The 18,841-nt window shown below is 32.9% G+C and overlaps 2 protein-coding genes across 4 annotated transcripts; one reads left to right on the top strand and one right to left on the bottom strand.

Annotated features, from left to right (window-relative positions):
* The first annotated feature begins 610 nt into the window (after positions 1-610).
* LOC105960383 (cation-transporting ATPase) lies at positions 611-4,169 on the top strand. 3 transcript variants are annotated; one of them, XM_012984544.2, is made up of 8 exons: positions 611-983; positions 1,143-1,223; positions 1,307-1,412; positions 1,674-2,372; positions 2,468-2,530; positions 2,662-2,837; positions 3,000-3,097; positions 3,770-4,169. In XM_012984544.2, the coding sequence occupies exons 2-8, from the start codon at positions 1,182-1,184 to the stop codon at positions 3,882-3,884; spliced, it is 1,299 nt and encodes a 432-aa protein (XP_012839998.2). In that variant the 5' UTR covers positions 611-983; positions 1,143-1,181; the 3' UTR covers positions 3,885-4,169. The 3 variants fall into 3 exon arrangements, with proteins under 3 accessions (XP_012839998.2, XP_012839995.2, XP_012839999.2); XM_012984541.2 differs by having other exon boundaries at positions 676-1,223; XM_012984545.2 differs by lacking the exon at positions 611-983 and having other exon boundaries at positions 1,061-1,223; positions 1,674-2,336.
* Positions 4,170-12,625: 8,456 nt separating this feature from the next.
* Positions 12,626-16,822, bottom strand: LOC105960382 (RING/U-box superfamily protein). Its single transcript, XM_012984540.2, has 8 exons — positions 16,114-16,822; positions 15,751-16,000; positions 15,183-15,264; positions 14,204-14,261; positions 13,882-13,970; positions 13,465-13,560; positions 13,126-13,196; positions 12,626-13,026 (listed from the first exon to the last, which is right to left on the bottom strand). The coding sequence occupies exons 1-8, from the start codon at positions 16,586-16,588 to the stop codon at positions 12,897-12,899; spliced, it is 1,251 nt and encodes a 416-aa protein (XP_012839994.1). The 5' UTR covers positions 16,589-16,822; the 3' UTR covers positions 12,626-12,896.
* Positions 16,823-18,841: the final 2,019 nt, after the last annotated feature.

Here is an 18,841-nt window from a genome sequence, read left to right as displayed (position 1 = left end):
ATCGACCTGTATGTGTTGAAAATTGCCGGCGAGTTTAAAAAAAAAAAAACTTCAAAATCGACTTCGAAGCTCAAAAAAGACATCGATACTTATCTTAATGTGTTCTCCTTCCATATATACTACCATATTATTGTCTTATAACTCCATTTCATAAGTTTTGTGAGGTTTTAATTTCTTTAGTTTTGAGGTTTTTTAGAAGAGTTTGTTGTGAGGAAGAAGAAGGAAGAGGTTGAGGGATTTGTGAAGAAGAAAATGGGTTTGAGGGATTTTGTGTGTTTGTATTGAAGAAAGAAAAATGAGATTTTTAATGTTTGTATGGTATTTATTTTCATTAAAGATATTTATGTCATTACTTATTTATTATTCAATTTTTATTTTTTTGGTATTAAAGTGAAAAAAATTTGGAATTTGTTATAGTCATCCCCTTAAAACAATTCATATTTAAATCGACTAAATTAAAAGATTCGGTTCTATTTTCTCCCATAATATCACCCATATCCCATTCCATTTTTGAATTTGAAAGCTAACCAATCACTAAAACAAAATCATCATAAATAAATTCAAACAAAGAATCAAAGACTTGAATTGTGCATTAAATTAATTATCCTGCACGTGCCCAAAAACTTTCCCCCACAGATTGATTCGCCAAAAAAAAAAAAAAAAAAAAAAAAAAAAACACGCATTTCAGCGCGCTTCTCCTTCTGTAAAAATTCAAATCCAAAAAGTCCACATTTTCAAAACACATACGCACACCATTTTTTCCCTCATTAATTTTGCGTATCCAGATTGACACAGAGAGAGGATAGTTCGTCCAAACCCTAACAATTTTCACATATCCTTAACAAAAAAAAAAAAGAAATTAAAAATTGCGCCATTAGTTCTGTTTCGTCAAGAATCTTATGGGTTTCAATTGATTCATTGTCTGAAGTTTCAATTTGTGGATTTTTGTTCAAACCGCCGGAAATTAGAATCCTCGAAGTGGGGTTAGCAGATTTTTTCACCATTTTTTTTATTCAATAGCCAGTGTTGAAGGTTGACGCCATTAACACAGTGTGTGTGCAAAATCCCTTATTGTTTTCTTTGGTCAATTTTTTATTTTTTATTTTTTGTTATTTAAATTTGTGGTGGGTTCTGTTCCGAAGGCCGAATTGGAAGTTTTTTCTTCAGTTGTTAGTGCATTCATGGACATTCAATCTTTAGCAGACGATAGATCTGAAGCAAAGGTTTGGTGTTTTTTGAAATTACTGTCAATTGTTTTTCTGCATTTGTCGTTTTTGTTATTTTTATTGTTTTTTTTATTTGGTAGGATTTGGCAGCAATGAAAAGGGACACTATTGAGGATGAAGAAACATCTCGAACTTCTCATAAAAGACTGAAATCGTATGATCTTCAATCCGTTTGTCCCGTTAAAGGTTCGAGTTTTTTGCCTTTCAATGAGTTTCGGTTTCGGTTTCGGTTTCGCTTTCGGTTTCAGCATATCACTGTTTCATTAGTTTTTTCATATAAGGGATCCCTAAGTTTTGGTTAATTTAATGTCGAACAATTCGATTTCGATTCAATGAAATGGTTAGAATATTGTTCGTTTCTTTTGTCCTTCGTTGGAAAAAAAAAATAGATTAGAGGAAGAAAACAATCCCCTCGAAAAGAGACTGAAAAAATTGAATTTGATGCAGAATCGGCGAAGGAAGCCAAAAACCGAGGGCTCGATTTAGATTTAAACGCCGAACAAGAAATGTCTAGTTCGATCAACAACGACCCCTTTGACCCTTTCAAGAACTACACAAACTTGAAGTCGTCGGCCGATGATTCCGAATGTGGGAGCTCTGTGGGGCCGCTCGACTCGAGAAACCCTATGAGAGTTTGGAAAGGGTTGAAACAGAACAATTTCATGTCGACTAATTATGGAGCTTTGCCGAAGCCAGTGCCAGTGCCAAAGACACGCGGCAGAAAGAGAATTAACAGTGATGCAGCCGTAATGAAGAAGAAAATCGAACAAGCGAAGAAAGAACAGGTCGATCGGTTCGCAAAAGTTGCTGCTCCTATCGGTTTGCTCAATGGCCTAAATCCCGGAATTATTAACCATGTGAGGAATAGTAAGCAGGTTCACTCGATTATAGAGGCTTTAGTTAGGTCTGAAAAAACTGAAAATCGGGATTCGGGCAAAGGAGATATTTTGCTTGAAAGAAGGCAGATGAGGGAATATTCTTTATTTTCGAAATCGAGCTATGGTGATTCTTATATGGGAAACGAGAACGATGGGCTTGGATTAAAGCTGTCATCTTCTGTAACTGTTGCATCGGAGAATAATACTAGCTGTTTGTCGAACGAGGAATCGGGTAATATTAACAGTGTTACTTCACTTTCTGTCAGAGGTTTGTTTTAGTTCTTTCTATTGTATTTATTTATTTCCTTATTTTTCGTTGTTAAATATGAACTTGCACGAATGTGTCTTGTTTCGATTTTTCAGCTGCTAATGTTGCTTCACAGTGGTTGGATCTTCTGAATCAAGATATCAAAGGACGACTTGCGGGTACCGTTTTTTTTTTTTTTTTTTATAAATAATCCTTCTATAAAATTAAAAAAAGATGAAAAAAGTTTTAGTATGTGGTTAAATGTGATAATGAAACGATTCCTAAGAGGGATTTTTTTTCCTGTTTGCAGCATTACGACGAAGTAAGAAAAGAGTGCAGGCGGTTATTACCATGGAATTACCACTTTTAATTTCAAGAGAGTTCGCGTCCAATCCCGACAAAGAAACCGCAGATGTGCATGCGGTTAGATGGAGTAATATATTCGGACAGATGGATCAATCACTTTCCGAAGAAGAGAGTCATTTGGTGAGTTCACATCGAGATTTAAGTGTCTGAAATAAATTATATATCTATATCATTGAATTATTGTTTGATTTTTCTTCACTCTTCCATGTGATCGAATTCTCGTTCTTTTTTTGTTTTCTTTTTATTGTTGTGATATTTCTGAGCTGTTGATATTATTATCAGGAGAATTGGTTGAACCAAGTGAAGGAAATGCAGTTGCATTGTGAAAGAGGTCTTTATTCACAGGATATGGATCCAATTGGACACTCAATCAAAAATAGGTAAAATTATCTTTATTTTGTTTGTACGCGGAACAAGTTAGTTATATTTTGGGGTACATGACGATCACCCCGAGGTAAAATATCAAATTACGAAAAAACCCCTCATGTTTGGATAATTACAACCAGCCCCTCAACTGTGAATCTTATTACACATCCATCCTTACCGTGTCAAATTTAGTGGAATATTCTCCAGCTTGTATCTGTTTTAACCCATTCGAGCTCCATATTTTGAAATAAAATGATCATAAGATGTATCTCTTGGCTTGTAAATATCAGAGATTGTGGTGCATCAGAAACTGTATTTTTGCGCAAAACGCATACAATCTAGAGAACATTCCACGGAATCTAGAAGATTCTGTTGAATTTGACACCATAAGGGTGGATGTGTAAGAAGATTCATACTTGATGTGTGGTTGTAATTACCCAAACATGAGGAATTTTTACGTAATTTGACCTTATTACCTCGGGAGGTTGGCCGTAATTTACACTATATTTTTTAGTAAATACGCTATTTTTTTAATGCTGGAAATTATACGATATTTTGAATCGACACACGCAGCATTCGAAACTATGCACTATAGCAATTTTAGTTGAGCTTCGAATCCAAAGTTATATCTGCACCGGTGTTTCTTGATTTATATACCTAATATTATTTCTTTTAAATTAATTCAGATTAGGAGAAGGCCATCATAACTCAGGGAAGGGATTAGCAGTTAAAGCAGCAGCTGCTTCAATATATTCAACTTGCAACTTCTTCTTGACTGCCGAAAACCTACCTTGTCGCTAATTATCTCGACAATGATTGGAGCGAGAAAACACTCGACGTAATCTTGGTGAAGTTCTTGTTAGCATTGGCAATGGCATTAGCATACATCAATTAGTGTTTTTTTTTAATGACTATAGACAAACTTTTCTGACATTTTCTTTTTATTTTCTTACTACTTACAGTAGTTACTTACTACATGTGGTGTTGTTAAATTTGTTAACATGTAACTTTAGATGCTGAGTTCAATGGGGGGTTTTAACCGAATCTCTGTTTATGCAGCTAATAAAATAAATAGCTGGTTTTCTACTTTTCAAGTTTCTCTTGATAAAAATGTTGCTAAAATAAATTCATAATATTTACCAATTACCAGTGTTCTAAAAATTGGTCGAGGTGGTCAATTAATCGGTCTTCGAGGCGGAGGCGGTCTAAAGCCTTTTAAATTTTTGGTATAAAGGTTTGAAAAACCGGTTTTTGCTTGTGAGGAGGTTTGAGGCGGGCTGAGACACGCTGAGGCGGTCAAACTTTGGTCGCAAAATCGGTTTATCTTTTTTTTTTTTAATAAAATATTGTTTTTTGCTTTTTACTCAAAAATGAGTTTATGCCTTGTTTTATTTTTTAAGTTAATTTTTATTTTTAAAGGACCAAATGATATATGCTTGCAATGTTCAAGCATAATTTTGGATGCACAACATTTTTGTTTTATTTTTATTATATTATGATCTTATTATTATTAAAATTTTATTATGTAATTATGATATATATAAATGATGGGGATAAAATCACGTTTAAATATACTTTTATGCATGCTTTGAGTATTAACAAATAATATTTAAAAAAATATATTACATAAAATTTGAAAAATCAATTTATTTTTGATTTATTGCCGATTTCACCGCACCAATTAATGGTGAAATGCTACCTAATTAACCGCCTGATGGCATCTTCCACCATACACTATATCCTTTTTTTTTTTTTTGAGTAAATTCAAGTTCATTACAAGTAGGTAGTAGGGGAAGGGGCAGGGTCGGCCCTGCAGTTTTGAATGCCCTGGGCAAACACGATAAAATGTGCCCCTAATAAAATAAATTAACGAAAAAGAGTACCCGATCGTTTATCATTACAAAAAACAGAAAAAGAAAAGGTTCATCTACTAACTATTTATCTTCTATAAACTAAAATTTTATAGCCGAAGAGCCACCATTTTGTCCTTCAAGTAGCTAATTACCTACAAGAATAAACCAGTAGTTAGATGAATCATAGAAGATGTCTTCGAGTTGCACATTTAGAGGCAAAATCATCAATGATATCATCAAATTGAATATTTTCCAACATATCTTTTTCAAAAATAGATAAAATTGCTAACGCATTCATTCTACTTTGGGTCATTGTGGTACGCAAGTAGGATTTTAATAATTTCAATTTTGAAAAGCTTCTCTCGGCAGATGCTACAGTTACGGGTATCGTTAACAATATTCTATAAGCAATCATGACATGCAGAAACATATCCATCTTTTTTACAAACTCTAATATTTGAATAGCGGCCCATGATTTACTTCTATCATATGATTCATTTGGTAACATCACTTGTAACACTTCTAATTCTGAACATAAACATTTTGCATCAATATCAGAAGCATCACCATGTTTCAAAGCATTTTCAAGTTTCACACAAGCATTCATCAAATCACCATCATCCATTGAAATCAATTTCGTAACATCAAATAAGAAACCAAATATAGATTGCAAGTATTGCAATTGTTCAAACCTGCTCTTCAATTGACCTATAGCAATATCTACAATAAAAAGAAAATAATCAATTCTAAAAGATTCTTCGGCAGATTGATTTTCTCTTTCATTATTAGAAACCTCATCGAAGTTTCTTTTTCTACAAATTTTACGTTTCTCATGAAAAAGAGGTTCAACTTCTAGTTCGTAAGCTATGTTTTTTGCCTCAATTATGGCAGAAGCAAACCCGTTTTCTCTATATAATTCAAAAAATGAAAAAAGTCCGACCAATTGTTTTACAGCAATGTCAAGACGCATGTCCTCGGATTGTAATTTTTTGCTGACTAAGTTAATTTTATGCAAAATATCATGCCAAATCACCAAACTTAAAATAAATTCAAAACTTGAAAGTTCACCGGATGCTAAAGTTTCGGCATCTCTACTTAATTTCGCATCCTCACTGATTTCTACCAACTTAAACAAAGCTTCTCTAATTTTAGAGGCTTGAGTTTTTATTGCTTTTACATATTCAATGTGACTTTCCCATCTTGTTGTAGACAGTGATTTCAAAGTTAATTCATCAACATACTCAAGCAAAACATTCTATCTCTTTGTAGAATTAGCAAATACGTTGTATATGCATTGACATGCTCCAAAAAATGATTTTGCTCTAACACACGAATTTGTCATATCACAAACAACTAAATTGAGACAATGAGAACCACATGGCATATTAAATGCTCTAGAATTAATATCAAGCAATCTTTTTTGCACACCTTGATGTTTACCTTTCATATTAGAGCCATTATCATAGCCTTGTCCCCTCACATTATCAATATCAAGTTCTAAAGATTGTAAAATAACTTGCAATTCATTGAAAAGCCCAAACCAGTTGTATCTTCAACATTCAAAAACTCTAATAAATATTCTTCAATTTTAATTGGAGAATTTGACATGTATTATAAGAGTCATTTGTTCTTTGTGACTTGCATCCGGTGTACAATCAAGAATTATCGAAAAATACTTTGCCTCTTTAATTTTTTTAATTATTGCTTCTTTGACTTTTGAGGCTAAGCAACACATCAACTCATTTTGAATCTTATGACTAAGAAAATGATAATGAATTTTTTTTTTTCGAATTAGTCTAAAATGTTCTTGCATTATGGGATCAAATTGCGCAATCATTTCAAGTATGCCCAAAAAATTGCCGTTGCCATCTTCGTAAATTTTTTCATGTGTACGACGAAATGCCAAATTATGCGTAGCAAGACATTTAACAACGGCAATTATTCTTAACATAACATGCTTCCAATGTTTTGTATTGCTTTAAGTTTGTTCTTGTAATTCTTTATCAATTGTGCTATTTTTGTTCAATCTCATTTGTAGTTCAACACAAGCTCTTAAATTAGTAAGGTGTTCTACGCTATTTTCATGTTGTTTCAACTTGGCACCTAAATGTTTCCAATCATTCACTCCATCGGTTGCTAAAGTACTTTTGGTGTTCATAACTTTAAACAACTTACAACAAAAATAAAAAACTTTATCTAACTCCTTTGAGTAAACCAACCATTTTCTATCGCGAGTCTCACCATTCGGTAACATTTGAACATAATATGTATAGGAAAATCGTCTAGATTTTTTATCCATGGGAAACTTGAAATTTTCATCTCTTTTAGGACCATTTTCTACAAGCAAATCTCTCATTTTTGTATCTAGACCATCCCAAGTTCTTGGGTCATAAATATTCAAAAGATAACTTGGTTCTTCATTCACATCATTTTCATTCTCATTAACATCTTCATTAGAATTATTTTCATTTTCTAAAAGTTCTTCATTCACATAATTTTCACTCTCAAAAAATTCTTCACTCAAATTATTTTCATTCTCTAGATTATGAGTTGAATTTTCTACCGTGACATTGAACTTCTTACTCCAAAGTGTTTTAATTGAATCTCTTAAACGTTTATCCTCCTCTTCTTCGTTTTTCTTCTTTTCTCGTTTTTGACATCCAGAGAGTTGTTTCATGATTATCATATATGATTCAATAAATTTATTGCAACAACCAAGCCAATAACACCCAAACAACAACCAAGTTCAAAGAAAAAAAAACTAAAAAAAAAAAATTCAACAGTTAACAAAGAAGAATAAAACCTGATATTAGCAGATTATTCTCAATAATCTTGACCCATGCGTTATGCCCTTGGAGGAGTTGATAGTTTGTTGGAATTGGACAATTATATTGCTCAAGAATCAAGATTAATGGAGAAATTGAAGAAGCCCTAAGCAGAAGTTCTAAGCAGGAAAGAAAAGGAAATTAATTTGGGTCTCTCACCAGTAAACCTTGCAACGTCTCTTTCTCTTTTTTATTTTTTATTTATTTTTTTCTTTTTCGTGCTTTGGGCTGAAATTTGGGCTGAAATCAATTTTGGGCATGTATTTGGGCTGAAGTTTTCAAAATTGTTTAGGCATGTATATATAAAAAAATAAAAAAAATTGGGCCCCCAGGATAATGGGCCTGGGCAGCTGCCCCACTTGCATTGCACCAGGGCCGGCCCTGGGAAGGGTGGATTCGAAGCTTAGACCGTTACTCCACTAGGTACCAGCTCTCCTAATGAGGGTTGGTACACCTTTTTTTTTTTTTTTTTGATCAGTACACCATATCCTATTTATTACGCATAATTTAGGTATTTTTAGCCTCCCAACTTAAATCACTAAATCACCATTACACCTAAAATTATGATGATTTGGTTTTAGAGCCTGTTCGGCTAAGCTTATAATCTCCTAAAAACATCTTATAAGATGTTTAGGAGCTTATAAGTTGTTAAAAGGTGTTTGGTAAAAAAATTGCAAAAGATCTTATTTTTTCCAAAAATAAGCTATTAGGGAGCTTATAAGATGTTTTTAAAAAAGTACCTCTACCCCACCTTTTATCTTTAGGGTCTATTAGATATAACCCCCTTAAACATTCAAATAATAGGGGTAGACCCAAATTTATATTTGCCATTTTGATAACAGCCCAAATTTTTCATAATTACATAATTACCCTCAATCAAATCCCACAAAACCCGTTACTTTACCTTTTGAAATAAAATCAAATCCCTTGCTATTTTCCCGTTAAATCACTATCATCCCAAACCCACTATCGAATAAACTGCAAAACCTCCCATAACAACTTCCCGGTACGGCCGATTGAAAGGGAAAGACGTCTGCACTGCCGTGAAACGACGATTTTCGTGCACTCCGAGCAAGCTGTCGTAGGTACGTCGTCGCCACTCGCTGAATCGCTATCATCCATCGATTTGTTGATATGTTTTGGCTAAATCGACTATCACGTTTGTGTAATTGCAGATCTGTTATAATCGCATACCGAATTCGAGCACTAAATCAGTGATATTGCAACAATTGATGGGCAGGACATCCACCAGAAGTGATATCGTCGTTGGCCGCCGCCGTCGCCGTCGTCGTCGCCGTCACTGTTCCAAGCTAGGGTTACTCAAATCTAGGATTACTCAAATCTAGGGTTTTGATAATTCTTCGGCCCATAGTTGATTAACGAGAAGCATAGTCGACTTACATCTGTATTAATATACTATCCCATATCATTTAATAGACTATCCCACTGGTATAATTTTACTATGGATCTCGTTAATCGACTATGGGCCGAAGAATCATCAAAACCCTAGATTTGAGAAGTGACAGCGGCGGATTTGTGTTTTAAAATTAATAGACTATCTCATATCTTTTAATAGACTATCCCATATATCTAATTCGACTATGGGTTTAGTTAATTGACTATTGGAAAAATAATAATATATATGGAAACTGAATAATATGTGTGTTTGAAATACTAATCAATTAGGGTAATTTTCCTTATTATATGAAAACGATTAAGGTAAATAATAATACATATGAAAAAATAATAATATATATGGAAACTGAATAATATGTTTGTTTGAAATACTAATCAATTAGGGTAATTTTCCTTATATCATGTAATAGACTATCTTATTGATCTAATTCGACTATGGATCTCGTAATCGACTATGGATCCCGTATTATTCAACCACATAGTATATTAATAATTTCAATATAGTACATTGATCTGCTATGATAGTATATTACGGTTGTAGTAGTGATATGAATTGTGTTACAAACAATATACCACTGAAATGACAAGAACATTGAGAACAACACCAACGTAAAGTATTTCAACATAACCAATAAAATAGTACATTAATAATCCCATAATTTCAATCTAGGGTTTTGATAAAATACATAAAACACATCATAACACAATCAAACCAATATGCCGAATTATAAAACTCTAGTACATTAATAATCTCATAATAGTATAATAAAATGATAATGGTAGTATCATACGGTATTCATAATAGTATACTACTGTATTACAACGGTTTAAAACTTAACCAAAGTTACCGAGCCAAGATACATTCACCAACGCCTTCCAGCCTATATGTCATGCTTATATCCTACCCATCGAGTTGTGGCCACTTTGAAATAACAAATGCAACCAATGAACCGCGAGTAAACCCATTCGAACACCTCTTTATAGCAACCAACCCACCAAATCTCAACAAGATCCGTACAAAATTCGCCATCTATAAAAACCTTGAATCATGATACGACATTAAAAATGCAGAATACTAAAAAATATATTAATATGATCAAAAATAAACTTAAATTGCAAAATTCATACGATAACTTAAAAAATACTACGAAATATATTTTAATGTACTACCCATCGTCCTAAAATCCGCTGTTATAAACAAATAAACCAACTATCGACCGGGATCAGACTCATGAACTCCACGACAGCGGACAGTTATTTCAATTAATGCGTAAACCAACTACGATGTTCATATAAAACAACTCTGGTCCGATATGCGTGAACCATCCTCATCTAACTCTGTCAATCCTCTTCCAAACAAACACCATCCGCCAAAAAATATCGATGTATATATGACGGAATAATTTTGTTAAAAAACGTTCTACTTAATAGAATCAAGTATCAACACAACTCTTAAAAATTTCTAACCACCGTAATCGACAATCCTAGACATTGAGCGAAAAATAAAAACGAATAACGCATTCATACCCGATTAACAACGTCCAACAACGAACGCTCAAATTCGATCCTATTTCAACGACGGTGCAGAAATCTTCAAAGACGATAAAATACCGCTGGAATGCTGAAGAGAACCTTCGAAAAATATTGTACACGATTTGATATAACGGCCAATGATCTCACGTAATTTTATTCCGTGATTTTAGGCAACGTATCAGCAAATCTCAAATCACGTAGTAAAGGAAATAAATGCCGTTTAAAAATAAAACAGGGGTATTAAAGGCAAATTATATAATATATTTTGCCAAGTTGGCAAAATTGGGTCTATCTCAAAAAGGGTAAAAAAAATTGGATCTACCTCATTAGAAAATATGAACAAGGGGGTTATCCCTAATAAATCCTTTTCTTTAAGATCTTATTTGCTTCTTTACTAAAACACTTAAAATACAAAATTACCCTCAAATACTTTATTATATTACATGAATACTAATAATATTTATATTTTATCAAAACAACGTATTGTTGTAATCAAGATTAATAATTAGTTAAATATAATTATCGTAATTATTATAATAATTGTAAAAAAAAATTATTCTCTATTTATATTTTATATGTATATAAAAATACACGAATATTCTTATTATCTCCATACTAAATTATATTTCTTTCATCTATAAAAAAAATTATATTTCTTTTACAACTTTTATTTTATATTATTATTATTATTTGAAAAAATAATTTGTAAATACTATAATAATATTTTAGGAACAAAAGTATTTGAGTCAAATAAGTTTAACAATTATACTGGCGTCATGTATTTTTTGTCATTATAGCAATAAACAGACATTTTATTTCCAAACACCTGAACAACTTATAAAAACAAAAAGCAACTTATAAGTTACATATCCAAACACCTTAAAAAATAATTTTTAAAATAAGATCTAACAGCTTATCAGCTCTTAAAACATCTTATCAGATGTAGGAGCTTATAAGATGTTTTAAATAAGCTTAGCCAAACGGGCTCTTAGTCTCCCATTGTGGCCAAACCATATATCACCATATTACCAAATCCTATATTTTCACTAATTTTTTTAGTGAAGAAATTTGCAACTCCCTCCCTTCCAACATTTTACCATTTTTTTCCACCAAATTTTATCTTTTCTATCAAATATAGAAATTAAAATAGGATTTGGTATAATTAACACCATTTTATAATTAATATATAAAATTATTATATTAACTAATTTAATGTGATTACCAATTTATAAACATATTTATAGTAAACATATTAGTGTTAATTAATGAACTGATGTTCATAAGATAAGTACATTTATTATTATGAAATGTTTTATTATTTTTTTTATAAATTTTGTTGTAATATTTTTATGTATTTAGCTGTGAAATTATTGTTTATATGTGGTCTTATAATATGTATAATAATTTACGTTGATTTTTATTCGTGTTTCAATAGTTTTTTAAAACTTAATATAATTTTAAGATTATATAATCAATAAAATTATTACTTATAATCAGATCTATAATCAATATTTTTGAAATTGAAATAGACTAAAATTATGATTAACATTAAATTTATAATTTTGTGATATATTTGGTGAAGCACCATGGAAGATCAAACCAAATGCTATTATCCATATCTAGGAAATTATAAAATATTATTATTTTATTATTTGGTGTAAAATTTGATAGAATTGGTGGGAGACCAAATACACTATTTATTCACCAAAATTAGTGAAATTATAAAATTGTGTGCCAATGGTAGGTAATAAATTCATTTTTTCACCACCAAAAAATAGGATTTAGTGAAAAAATAGTGATTGTGATGAAAGATACTCTGAGACCTGATATTCCTGCCTTTTACAACCTTGCTATATAGTGAACAAAAGATGTCTACATACAAACTTTACTTTTCAGATAATATAAACATCATATATCAAAACTTTCTATTTACATCTTTAAAACAACAAAATATAATAATTTATAACATGTTCACATCCCCCTATCTTCACCATCAGATCATCACTCAAGTGGCAACAACACCTCTATAATTTACAAACTCTGCCACTGCGCGACAAATATCGACGGGATAAATTACACCGGAGATGCATTACAAGCACAACAAATTAGATTAAGTTTAACATTTTAAACAAGGATAAACAATACACTATATAATTCTGTGATTATTTCACTAAATGTAATTAACCCTATAACCAGTCGGGGGTTGTCTTTATCGGCATTGCCATTGGCTTTGGAAGCGGATTCTCTGTAACTTTATCTAACGACCGATACTGCAGCTTCACACTTTCTGCATTGTCCAATGTCTTCACCACATACCTATATTTTTTTTTCGAATAGGTCGAACAGAATAATTTAAAAAAGATTCCCCGCAAAACCCAATGAGAAAAAAAAAAACGAGTAATGGGAGAGATTTACCATCCGTTCAAGCACTGAGTAGTAACAATAGCTTCTCTTCCAACAAACCGCGGAGGTGTTCTCTTATTACCCTGATTCAGTTATCGACAGTTAGAATCTTCCACTTATGCCTGGTTTGGCTCGGGAGATTAGCCTTGATTAATTAAATAATTAGACTTTGCTTGATTTTTAGTAAACCCAATAATTTTCCGGGTCGACCCGGAAATATTATTTTATCATGACCTATCTGCCCTTTTAGAGAGATTATTTGATGGATCTTGGCTGATCTTATCATAGAACCAAACAAGACCTTAGTTCATAAATTGATACACAAGAGATTTTGATATTCTAAGGAAAAACCTTTATGATAACACGATCGGATACTGCAAATGGAAACTGAACTCCTCTTCTTCTGTGGTGATCCGTGAGCATGGAATCACTAATTGTCCCCTTGTGCTACACAAAATCAAATAAAAATTAAATTAGACCCAAGTACGGCATTGTTTGGTAAGATTAGTTAAGATAAGATTAAGCCAAGATGTTTGCATAATTTAAGGACGGCATGAAACATTTATTCATTAACAACACACATCAAATAAGACCTAATTAGTTAATTAATTGTGACTTACCTTACCAACCAAACGAGGGGTAAGAGTAAAAAGAAATCATATTGGTTATAATCATATGGGGTAATCTGATTGAATTCTTAAATGAAGTTCGTTTCATTTTCCATATTTAATTTATTTACCGAGGCAGAATTATAGACGTATGACTAACCCGATCATATCTTTCTCTTCTTCTTTTCGACGTATGGTGAACTTGCAACTCATCTTCCCTCCTGAATGCCTGGACAGCTAGGCGTAGAGCTACATACAGCAAAGTAAAAAAAACCGGAAGTAATTAAGAAACGAGAAAATTATTTAGTTCCGGAAATGACAAACGGATTAGCATCTACACTAAATATTCAAGTAATTCAATTTTTAAAACATTGGATTTTTCCCATGGTAGTAAATAGACAAATGGTGTAGTTCTTAAAAGAAATATATCATAAATAAAACTCAAAAAAAAAATTCAATAAACGAAATATATTTCAGCTTACATAGATTTGGAGCAATCATGTCCGCCGTCACCGGTTGCGAGCACGTAAAGCAAGCTTTCTGAAAATGAATTTAATAAAATAAATGGCTCATCGTGTAATTATTAGCTCCAGTTAAATAAGAGTGCAATTTGTATAACCAGTAAGGTACTCCCTCTATTTCAAATTAACTGTCGTTTAAGGATTTGATACATGTATTAAGAAATCTAATAAATACGCATGGTTGTTAGAAAAAAAAAGTGCATAAAAGGACTAAAGTACCCTTTCCCGCTAAAACAGATAGGAACTAATACTGAAAATAAGTAAAATTGCTGAGTTGATATATAAATGAATTAAACTGTAGTAACTCCATTTGAATATACTTATCCAAATATTTTTTTAGCATCAACAAGTAACATTATAGACTTCGACAATCGAAGTACTTCTAATAGATTGGAAAATATACCAAAATTCCGTACGTAAAATTACTATATTCATATGAAATACGATTTACCCAACTGCAGAAATATAGTTTGAAAATGTCACAAATGAGGATTTATTTACTGGTCTAATTCATTAAATGTTGCTAATTGAAAGAATTTAATGAGATTTTACGGAAAATAAAGTTTCCCATAATCTTTTATTTTAAAAAAGTACCGGTTTGGCGCTATTTTATACCGTAATCTTGATTTAAGTTTTTGCCCGTATATTTCAACTTTTTTAATCACATAACTTAACAAGTGTCGAGATTTACCAAGTTCTCTTGAAATTATTTGAGATATCAACAAGAGATGGTGACGAGTAGGAATTGATCAAATACAAAACGAGGAATCTCTATTAGCTGCCGTGTGAATTTACTAACCAGCCCTTCCAAAGCATGCATGCTTCCTCAAAAAGTGGAGTTAAATGCAAATTTGAAGAAGTTTTTTCCTACTAATATATAGATCAATCATCATAAAACTACTCCCTCCGTACAGTAAACCTAACCCTTCTCGATACTTACCATTCTAATGATTTGCTGTATTCCACCACTACCAAAGGAATGTCCACAGGGCAATATCATGGCATCTTCCATAAGTGTTCCTCTGTGAATGGGAAATTAAACACGAAACATTTATAATTGAAGTTATTATTCGTTCCACCAAAATTATACCTCGACAATATAAACCTTAAAGAGCATGTTCAGCAAAATTGTCAAAGGATATTATCTTCTATCTGTTGTCTTTTCCCGTGGAAAGTAAACAATCGATATCTGAATAACTACACTAGTTTTACCATGAAATTTGTTAACAAACGGTGTACCGATGACATAAAGACATCCTCATTCAGGGATAATTAGCGGGAGGGGCCACTAAATATAATTGAAAGCTTAGTATGAAAAAATAACTAATTCTTGATATTTTCATCAATTACTATCAGATACGCTAAGCAAGATCGAGCTGAAACCCCAAGTCCATTCGGAGATCAAACGATGAACCAATTTAGGACAAAATTGAAGCATTTATTAAAAATCGACGTGAATTTTTTTAATGAAAAAACAACTAGATAGACATGAGGGTTAAAAACCATACGTTATAGGATCCGACAAGATAGCCCTCAAAGACTCCCCGGATTCACTTAGATAGAATCCTTCCTTATTTCCACTAAATCCGCAACCGCTATCGATCAACACAACATCCTTCTGCCCCGACGAGGAGCTGGGACCCTCTGCCCCGTTTAAATACTGCGAGTAATAAATTTCACCGCTGCTTGAATTCCTCACTTCACCGCTCTTGTTATTGCTTTCGTTTCCATGGTGTGCCATATTCCCTTCTTTGATACCTAAAAAATACAACAGAAATTTTATTTAAAGTTCCATTGAATCAATACAGAATTCAATGTACTTATATGGAGAAGAGACGAAAAAAGGGAAAAAGATCGAATCTTTTTATAACCTAATGCCGAAATGTGCTTCATTTTCTGACTATTAGCGTTGGCGCTGTATCTTTCCTTTTGATAATTGTCACTGATTTTAGCGACGGTGACAATATTCTGCAAATTGTTCCCAGCATTTTCTTCCTCGTCATCGTCGTCGTCGTCGCCATCGTCTTCGTCCTCCAAATCGTCGTCCTCCGACGCGTCTCCGCCGGAGCTACGGCTGTTCGCGCTCCATTGATGGCGGAACTGGCACGGCTGCGGCGGCGGGTGCTGCTGCTGGGGCTGGGACTGAAAATAGTTGTGGTGATCGAGGAAGCTGGCGGTGAGCTCTCGCGTGGCAGCTTTAGGACCGGGATCACCGGCGGCCGCGGGACGGCGGTGCGGCGGGTGTGGGCCACACGAGAAAGCTTCCGGGAAAACCAGCTGCGGGTGCGGGTTGAGTCCGTTGTGAACTTGTTGAGGTGGAACCATGCCCAACTTTTCAGAAGCCATTAAAGCTAGGGTTTGAAGGGGAATTGCAGAGGGGGGGAACAGAGATGATGATTAGGGCTAGTAGAATTGGGGGTGGAATTGAGGTGTGAAACGACGTCGTTGCGAACGAATTTCAGGTGGTCTGCTGTTAATTAAGTCATCATGAAGAGAGAAGAATGAAAGCGCAGAAGCATTGACCAGAGGGGCAAAGGTCAACTGCCCCCATTTACTACCCTACCACTTATTACACAATTTGCACTTAATTTGTTTGGATTTTTCTTTTAACATAATCCTTTGACTTCTTCCTTTCATTTATTATATATTCTTCTTCTTTGTTTTACACACTACTTACTTTATTATACTAATATTTTTCGATAATTCAAATCTTAAATATTAAGTGTGGCAAACAATTTTGTATTTTCTCTTCTTAGATTGTAAAATAAAATTATATCCAAATGGTTGGTCTTGCAATCAATTTTCGGATTCTATTTCTTGATTTTGAGAATGAAATTAAGAAATAGCTATATGTGACATTTATCAATAAACTATATTTGTTTAACTGCGTCCGAAAAAATTAAATATTTTTGTTTAGTTCTTGAAAAAAATTGATCTCAAAAGAATAACAATAAAAAATGGCGAATTCGATTAACAGTTTGGTCGGTTGCCGCTGGAAATAATAGTGTAGGATGTGATTATGACTAGATCGAAGCAATTTGTGATTGAAAAGTATTGAGTTAGAGAAAAGGTAAATTACACATTTTTTTTAAAGATTAGATGTAATTACAGTTGGGCTGCATCAGTTTGCAAGATTACGCGAATTTTTCTTCATATTTGAATTATATTAAAAAAATCAACCCAAATTTTAAATAAAAAATGGTGAAAACGACTAGTAGATTGGTTCGTCGCCGTTGGGAATAGTCGTGTAGGATGTTATTAGGATTGGAATAAGTCGTTCAAGCCATTTGTGATTGAAAACAATTGAGTCACAAAAAAGATAAATTACATACATTCCCTGAGGTTATGTGTAATTACAATTGGATCGTATCAAAATTTGAAAACTACGCGAATCTTTCTTAATATTTAATTTATATTAAAATTTGGGTAAATAGCATTAAACCACCTAAACTTTTTGAGTTTTTGCGGATCACCACCTGAACAATTTTTTTTTGCAGGAGTTCACCTATACTCAATTAGTTGTGCCACTTTACCCTTTTTTACCTGTTTTCAGGTCAAAATGATCGGTTCTCAACTCATGTGCGTTGCACATGACAAATCCAAGGCGGCTACTTTTCAATTTTAAAAATGGAAAAGACGTCAATAGCCTTGGATTTGTCATGTGCGACGCACATGAGTTGAGAACCGGTCATTTTGACCTGCAAACCGGCAAAAAAGGGTAAAGTGGCACAATTAATTGAGTATAGGTGAAGTTGTGCAAAAAAAAATTGTTCAGGTGGTGATCCGCAAAAACTCAAAAAGTTTAGGTGGTTTAATGCTATTTACCCTTAAAATTTTGACCTAGGTACAAAAAAATAAAAACATTCTTACTCTTACGAAATAGGTTCTATTAAGTGCAAATTACGTTGAACTTCCTATGAAATAGATTTAGTTACTTTTAAACCCTCTAAATTCTAAAGTTCAAAAAAAAATATCATAACTTTCTTTAAAGTTTAATTCCAATCGACATTTAAATCTATTCGATCATTGTTGATATGTTAGAAATTGATGATGATTGACTTTCCATGAGGGTCAAAATAACTTTTGGGTGCTTGTATTGCCTTTTTTTTATAAGTAAAATGTAATGTTGTCAGAAATAGACCTGCCATGGAATCGTAGGACCATTTTGATCATAACTTCATAGGGTCCAATCGGTTCAATTTGGTTTTTTGATCTTTCAAATATGCAATTATTTTATCAAGTTTAATGTATTATAAATGCGAATTTCTTTACATTTTTAATCTTCCACTTGTCATTTAAGCAACTTTTTACTATATTTTTTTGTTCATACTCTATATTTTCCCATTTTTCAAATCCAGCAATCGTCTACACTTATTTGATCACCTATGACCATATCCGGCAATCTTTCGACCACTCATAATTAGATCCGACCACCCATAACTAAGTCCGTAATGGTTCACTCAAATCCGGCCACAAATAACCAACTTAGCGGTCGTTTCAGACATTTTGGCCGAAACCCGAGTTCCTTGACTGACTCACCAATTCTCGGGTTTTATCTGATCGAACTAGATTTTGGTCATTCAACCCCAATTTTCAAAT

Source organism: Erythranthe guttata, chromosome 6 (genome assembly GCF_056151865.1).
Source record: "Erythranthe guttata isolate IM_541 chromosome 6, IM_541, whole genome shotgun sequence".
In the NCBI taxonomy this organism is placed as follows: domain Eukaryota; kingdom Viridiplantae; phylum Streptophyta; class Magnoliopsida; order Lamiales; family Phrymaceae; genus Erythranthe; species Erythranthe guttata.
The sequence above is the reverse complement of the archived record's forward strand: the minus strand, read 5'-3'. Positions and strand labels throughout refer to the sequence as shown.